This window comes from Triticum aestivum, chromosome 6B, assembly GCF_018294505.1.
Source record: "Triticum aestivum cultivar Chinese Spring chromosome 6B, IWGSC CS RefSeq v2.1, whole genome shotgun sequence".
NCBI classification, from domain to species: Eukaryota; Viridiplantae; Streptophyta; class Magnoliopsida; order Poales; family Poaceae; genus Triticum; species Triticum aestivum.
The window spans coordinates 668,521,122-668,528,802 of NC_057810.1; the positions used below are offsets into that span (position 1 = coordinate 668,521,122).

Sequence of the window (7,681 nt, forward strand, 5' to 3'; positions counted from 1 at the left end):
CAAAACAGCCCAAACTCAGACGGGCCTGATGGGCCGGCCTGTTTGCTTATTATGCCGTGCCTCGGCCGGGCAGTGCGGCACGAGTGCCGCCGGCTCGGCACGGTGAGGGCCGTACCATGCCTGCCAGGCCGTGCCGTGGTGGCCCATCTGGCCAGGTCTGGCCCCCAAGCTCGAATGTAATTGTTCCAAAATGAATTTCCCCAAAGTCGGCCGCACGCGACACCGTCCTTTTTTTCTTCTTTTTCTTTGGAAAAAATCCAAAGGAGCAAGCCCTAGCTCGTCCGAATCCAACCCCCTCGCCGAACAAATGTCCGACCGCCGCCGGGACAAGGAGAGGCCCCGCGAGCGCGGCGGCTACGACCAGCCGCGGGAGCGCGACCACGACAGCCACCGCGACGCCGACCGCCACCGCGACCGGGACCGGGACGTCGACCGCCACCGCGACCGGGACCGGGACCGCGGCCAGGACAAGGAGCGGGAGCGGGACCGCGACCGGGACTGCCGCCGCGCCCGCAAGCGCTCGCGCTCCCGCTCCCCCTCGGCCGACAGGGACCGCGCCCGCCGCCGCCGCTCCCACTCCCACTCCCACCCCCACCGGTCCCGCTCCCCCGACGCCGCCCGCCACAAGCGCCGCCGCGAGGGGTCGCCCGTCGCCGACCGAAAGGAGGAGGACAGGAAGCCGGATCCCCCCTCCGCCCCCAAGGCCGCCGAGGAGGCCGCCCCGGTGGGCGACGGGGACGTGGACGCCGAGGAGCTGGAGATGATGAAGATGATGGGGATCCCCGTCGGGTTCGACTCCACCAAGGGCAAGTACGTCCCCGGCGCCGACGTCAGCGGCGTGCGCGCCGTCACCAAGCGCCAGCCGCGGCAGTACATGAACCGCAGGGGCGGGTTCAACCGTCCCCTGCCGCCCGAGGTCAACCGCTGAGGAGGTAGGGTTTCAGATTTCCTTGCACTTTTCTGTTTCTACTGTAATTGATTTCAGTTCTGCATTTGCTTGCCTGGAGTTTATGGCCCAATCTGAATAACAGCGAAAAAGCATGTACTGCAGATCTGTTGAATATGCGTGAAGTGTAACTATGCTAAATCTGTTCTGCTATTTATGAATTTTGAGTTATACTATTGTGCTAGAGATCTTTGCTTCACCGCCACAAAGACAAGGGAGCTCTTTATCTAGAAAAGTTGTCGAGTAGCATGTTAGAACTGAGCTAGAACAAGCGCACAGCGCAAATTGACAGTGACGAGCACCGTATAATTATCTAATCCTGACTCTGTACTGAATGGGGTTGCACCATATAAATGCTTACTTTCTGACTCTTATGTTAAATGTCTGTTTACTGTCTTCTCTTTCGGGTACATACAAATGCGGCTAGTGGGGTTACAAATTGTAGAGCCATAGAAGGCAACATCTTGGGCATATACTTTGAAGTTAACATCATAGTTCTTTCTTGTTCATCTATTTGATTGAATCCCCACGTTTCTAGTAGTTCATCATTTTCTGTTTGTAGGCTATCTTCATTACGGTATTGCTTATTGGTCTGACCTACTGTCTGCTTCACCTGTCAAAAATTTACGGAACATGTCTGCTTTCCAAAATTCAACTTCGAAACCATTTTGTTATTTCTCTGTAGTCGAAATCCTACTAATCAGGTATGTTGTTGGTAAATCTATTCAAGTAAAGTCCTTCAGATCCTGGGGATGATGGTGCTCTTTAGTCCTTTCACCTATTTGTCACTGACAAGGTTATGCTTAATTGCTATACAGGATTACTGATTATAGGAAATGAGATGTTTTAAGTTTTATCTAGTTCCGAGCAATAGCGTGACAGCATATCTGATATTAGTAAACCCTTCGATTGCCTTGAAGCTTATTATCATAAATCTATTCCTGAACAAAACTCTTCTCTTTTTACAATTGTTCCTTGACACAACTCAGTGTTTGCTGTACAGGGCTCTGTACTTCTAGCCTGTTATTACATTGATTGAGTTTTTTATATTCTGTTGAGATCGTACAACATGATTTCAGATATAAACCGTGTAAAAAAAGTCTGATAAGAATTCCAATCGGACTAGGAATCCCCAAGGCTTGTGAGCAATACCTCTCCAGACAGATTTAGCATGAGACTGAAAATAATTTTCTATGAGCCACCAGTTTGGGCTTGTGAAATTATTATCAGTAGACACCAAAATAGGGGTATGATCACTGATGATGATAGAACCTTATAAACAGTAGACACCAAAATAGGGGAAGAAGCCTCATCATTCAGCATTAACCAAGCACCTCTCTAGATTTTCATAAATAGGTTCTGAAGAGTAATGCCTGTTAGTCCAAGTATAAGCAGGACCACTAAAAACTAAATCAATTAGGCCACATTGCTTAACAAGGTCACAGAATGCACGCATATGGTATATATTAAGATTAGGAGAGCTTTTGTCTACATCATAGAGTGTTGTTGAGATCTCCCATAGATAAGCTGGCCTAAGTTATCATACACAACAGAGGCAATTTGATCCCAGATCTGACTAGTCTGACGGTGGGGGAGCACCATAGATGCAAACTAGCGCAAACTCTACCCTAGTAACTATTCTTACAACCGAGGCTAATACTTATAAAAGCTATAAGTATGAACATTAACTTGGACATCGTCATTCCACATGGGCCATAGACCTCCTGAGCCACCCTGATGGAACTACTACACTATCAACATTCAACAACATCGAAACAGTTAACAAGATTAGCCGAATTAACATTAGAAGATTTTATTCCTGAAACGTAGGTTACCTGAGCATTAGTGGAGCTGGTAGGACTAGGGTCCCTACCAGGCCTCCGGCGTAGGTTGTATGGACAGGGAGGAGGGGGACGGAGTCTGGAGCGGGCGCGCCGGCGGTCGGGCGCCGTCGCGGCTAGGGTTGGGAGAGGCGGCTAGGGTTCCGGCTCCTTGGGGAGCCGGGCAACAGAAGATTATAATATCTTTATTGCTTGATCTCCAACGGTGTCTTACAACTACTCCCTCCGTCCGAAAATACTTGTCATCAAAATGGACAAAAATGAATGTATGTAGAACTAAAATACATCTAGATACATTCCCTTTTATTCATTTTGATGACAAGTATTTTCGGACGGAGGGAGTAGTATTTATAACTTTAGCCTAAGATAACTTGCCTAAGATAACTTGCGGGACAAGCCCCTAATACTAATGCCCGGTGGGCCTCTTCCTGGTATAGACCTGTCCGGTCATAACATCTCTCCCCGCCTGCGCAAACAACTCGTCCTCGAGCTGAAAGTCTGGATAGTGTTGGCGGAATTCGTCACGCTGCTCCCAAGTAGCCTCCTCCTCCGGAAGGCCCGCCCACTGAATGAGGACGAACCAGACGCCACGACGGAGCTGCGCCTGCAACACCTTTGCTAGCTCGGGAAGAATGCGACCATCGGCGATTGGAGGAAGCGCCGGAGGAGCCGCCGGTGGCTCGCCGCGGAAAGGCTTGAGCAGCCCAACATGGAAGACGTCGTGGATGCGAGCGCGGGCCGGAAGCTGAAGACGATAGGCCACCTTCCCAATGCGCTCCAAGATAGGGAAGGGCCCGGCGTAGCGAGGGCCGAGCTTGCGCTTCGCACGCGGATCGAGTGACTGCGTAGAGCGGTGGAGAAGACGCAGCCACACCCAATCACCCACCGCAAACTCCGCCTCGCGATGATGATCGTCGTAGTAGTGCTTGGCCAGCTGCTGTGCCTGAAGGAGACGCTGACGAACCTCAGCAAGCATCTCGTCACGACTGCGGATAAGGTCACTTGCAACCTCCGTTCGAGCCGTCTCCGGGTCCACCGGAAGTATAGGCGGGGGTGGGCGACCATAGACCACCTCAAACGGCGTCGCGCGCAGGGCGGAGTGATAAGAGGTGTTGTAGCAGTACTCCGCCCAAGAGAGCCAATCGACCCAAGCGCGAGGCCGATCACCTGTCACACAACGCAAATACATGGCAATGACCTTGTTAACCACCTCAAACTGACCATCTGTCTGAGGATGAAACGCCGTACTCAGGCGAAGCTGGACACCCGCCATCCTGAAAAGGTCGCGCCAGACATGGCCCGTGAACATTGGGTCCCGATCACTGACGATCGAAGCAGGGAACCCGTGGAGACGGACGATGCCGTCGAAGAAGGCCCTGGCCACTGACGCCGCCGTGTATGGATGGCCGAGCGCGATGAAGTGGGCGTACTTGGAGAAGCGGTCGACCACTGTGAGAATGACCGACTTGCCGCCCACCTTGGGAAGGCCCTCGATGAAGTCCATGGATATATCCGTCCAAACCTAAGACGGCACCTCCAAAGGCTGAAGTAAACCAGCCGGCCTCAGGGTCTCCGTCTTGTTGCGCTGGCAAGTCTGACAAGACCGAACCCAGTCGCGGACCAGGGCGCGATCGCCAGGGATGTAGAAGTCGGCGCGAAGACGATGGAGGGTTTTCTGCACACCCTCATGACCCGCCGAGTGAGCGAGCTGTAACACCTGGTGACGGAGATCATCATGCGCCGGAACAAAGATCCGGCGCCCATGGAGAAGCAGTCCGTCAGAGAAGCGCCAAGGCTCCTCCAGGTCGCCGGCCGTGAGCTGCTGCTGAAGAAGGACGACATCGTCAGCCGTCGCAGTGGCGCGGTGAATGTCGGCGAAGAGACCGAACGTCGGCCCGGAGCGGATGCACAGGGCCGCCCCGGTGGACTCGTCGGTGGAGGGAGCGAGGTCGGAGTCGCGATGGGACAGCGCGTCGGCCACAATGTTAAGACGGCCCGGCTGATACTCGACGGAGAAGTCGAAGCCGAAGAGCTTGCTGATCCACTGGTGCTGCGGCACGGTCGATAGTCGTTGGTCCAGCAAGAACTTCAGGCTGTAGTGGTCCGTGCGAATGTGGAAGGATCGTCCCCACAAGTACGGCCGCCAATGACGAACGGCCTGTACGAGGCCAATGAGCTCCCGCTTGTATGCCGCCAGCTTAAGATGGCGCGGAGCGAAGGGCCGGCTGAAGAAAGCGAGGGGCCCATCGCCTTGATGAAGCACGGCGCCGAACCCGGCGCCCGAGGCGTCACAGTCCACCACAAACGGGCGGTCGAAGTCGGGCATCTGGAGGACGGGGCCTGTCGTGAGGGCCCCTTTGAGGGCCTCGAACGCCGTCGTCGCCTCGTCGTCCTAGGCGAAAGCGTCGCGGCGAAGCAACCGCGTGAGGGGCGCCGCGATGAGCCCGAACTCCCGGATAAATTTCCGGTAGTAGCCGGCAAGGCCGAGGAACCAGCGGAGAGCCCGCGGCGAGTGAGGCGTCGGCCATGCAGAGACGGCCGCCACCTTGTCGGCGTCCATAGCCACCCCGTCGGCCGAGATGACATGGCCGAGGTAGGCGACGGTAGGTGTCCCGAACGAGCACTTCGAGCGCTTAAGGTGGAGGTGGTGCGCCCGAAGCTCGTTGAAGACAATGGCGACGTGCTGGAGGTGCTCGGCCCAGGTGGCGCTGTAGATAAGAATGTCATCAAAGAAAACAAGCACAAACCGCCGTAAGTAGGGTCGAAGGACATCGTTCATCAGGGCCTGGAAAGTCGCCGGGGCGTTGGCGAGGCCGAAGGGCATCACCAAGAACTCGAAGTGGCCATGGTGGGTGCGAAACGACGTCTTGGCGATGTCGTCTGGATGCATGCGCACCTGATGATAGCCCGAGCGGAGATCGAGCTTGGTGAAGAAGCGCGCCCCATGGAGCTCATCCAAGAGCTCGTCGACCACCGGTATAGGGAACTTGTCCTTGAGCGTGAGCGCGTTCAGGGCGTGGTAGTCGATGCAGAAACGCCACGTGCCGTCCGTCTTGCGGACGAGAAGCACCGGTGCGGAGAAGGGCGACGTGGAGATCCGGATGATGCCTGGTGCGAGCATAAGGGCACACTGTCGCTCCAACTCATCCTTCTGCAGCTGCGGGTAGCGGTAGGGCCGAACCGCCACGGGGGTGGAACCCGGTACAAGGTGAATATGGTGGTCGTACACCCGGGCGGGCGGAAGACCCCGAGGCTCGTCGAAGAGATCGCTGTGCTGCTGCAGAAGGGGATCCAGCAGGGGGTGCTCGGCCTCCTGGGACGCGGCGGCCAGCTGGAGGTGTGGCACGGCCGGCGCGGCGCCCCCAAGGCCGTCCCACCGGAGAACGTCATCGTGAGCACGTCGAAGTCCCACAGGATGGGCCCGAGGGTCCGGAGGAAGTCCACCCCGAGGATGAAGTCGAAGCAGCCGAGGTCGATCCCTGCACAGGTAATGGAGAAGTGCTCGCCACAGATGGAGATGGGAACGTCGCGGGCGAGCCCATGACACTGGAGGCGATCACCGTTTGCCACCGTGATCCGCAGGCGCTCCCCGCTCGTGGTCGGCAGTGCTAGCTGACGCATGGTCGCCGCGGGTAGGAAATTATGGGTGGAGCCAGTATCCAGCAGGGCCACCAGCCGCTCGCCATGGACCGTCACCGGTAACAGCATGGTCCGCTCGCCACGGATGCCGGCAAGAGCGTGGAGGGAGACGACGCACGCCGTTGCCGTAGAATCCGCGGGCGCGTCCGCGGCCGCCGCGGGTGGTGGCTCGTCGGTCGAGTTGTCCGCCTCGGTGTAGTCGACCGTCTCCAAGTAAAATAGGCGGGGGCAGACATGGGTCGGCGAGTAGGGCTCATCGCAGTTGAAGCAGAGGCCCTGACGGCGGCGCTCCTGCTGCTCGGCCGGGGACAACCGACGGAAGGTTCGGGTGGTGGCCGAAGAGGTGGTCGCCGAGGCTGGAGGGGGCCGGCCAGGTGATGGTGCGGGTCGACTGGGAAGGCGGCCGCCCCGGCCGGCCGGTTGCTGTAGCGCCTGAGCCCGCTGCTCGAAGGCCCGGGCGTAGTACATGGCCGTCTGGAGGTCGGGGGGATCCCGGAGCTCGACGTCCACGCGGATATGGTCTGGTAATCCGCCCACAAATAACTCGGCGCGCTGAGTCGCGGAGACGCCCGGCGCATGGCATGCCAGGGCCTGGAAGCGGTCGGCGTAGTCCTGCACCGTGGATGTGAAAGGCAAACGACCGAGGGCCACCAATCGGCTCCCGCGAATAGGAGGCCTGAACCGGAGGAGACAAAGCTCCCGGAAGCGCTCCCATGGTGGCATGCCGCCCTCGTCCTGCTCGAGGGCGTAGTACCAAGTCTGCGCCGCGCCTCGGAGATGATAGGACGCGAGCCAGGTGCGATCCGAAGCGAGCGTCCGCTGCCCTCGAAAAAACTGCTCGCACTGGTTGAGCCAGTTGAGGGGGTCCTCCGTGCCGTCGTAAGTGGCGAAATCCAGTTTGGCGAAACGAGGGGGTGTCGGACCACCGTGCCCGGGGGCTGTAGTAAACGGCAGCGCATGTGCTGGGTCGGGTATCTCTGGGGCGTAGTTCGCCGAGCTGGAGGGACGATCAAATCGGAGAGAGGGCATCGGGTGTTCCGGCGCCGTAGTATACACCGGGTCCGGAGACGAGCCGGTCGCCCACGCGGGAATCGGCGAAGGCGAGGACGGAAACTGCACCTGGTGCAGGGGCCGACCAGTAGGCCGGGACGCGGGTGGTGGTGCTGGCGATGGCGGCGGCGCCTGGTGGTGCGGCTGCACCGGCGCCTGCGTCGTGGGGGCCGGCGGTGGCGCCGGGAGGGACTGCTGAGGCGGG

The 7,681-nt window shown here is 57.9% G+C and overlaps 1 protein-coding gene across 3 annotated transcripts in view; it reads left to right on the forward strand.

Annotated features, from left to right (window-relative positions):
• Positions 1 to 221: 221 nt before the first annotated feature.
• The window catches only part of LOC123138992 (U4/U6.U5 small nuclear ribonucleoprotein 27 kDa protein), a 9,448-nt gene continuing 1,988 nt past the window's right edge, over positions 222 to 7,681 (forward strand). Inside the window, exons 1-2 of one of the 3 annotated variants that reach the window (XM_044558828.1) lie at positions 222 to 932; positions 1,509 to 3,017. In XM_044558828.1, the coding sequence (XP_044414763.1) occupies positions 308 to 928 (621 nt within the window). In that variant the 5' untranslated portion in view covers positions 222 to 307 and the 3' untranslated portion in view covers positions 929 to 932; positions 1,509 to 3,017. Of the gene's footprint in view, positions 933 to 1,508; positions 3,018 to 7,681 lie in introns of those variants that run through there. The other 2 variants (XR_006469421.1, XM_044558827.1) reach the window with 2 other exon arrangements.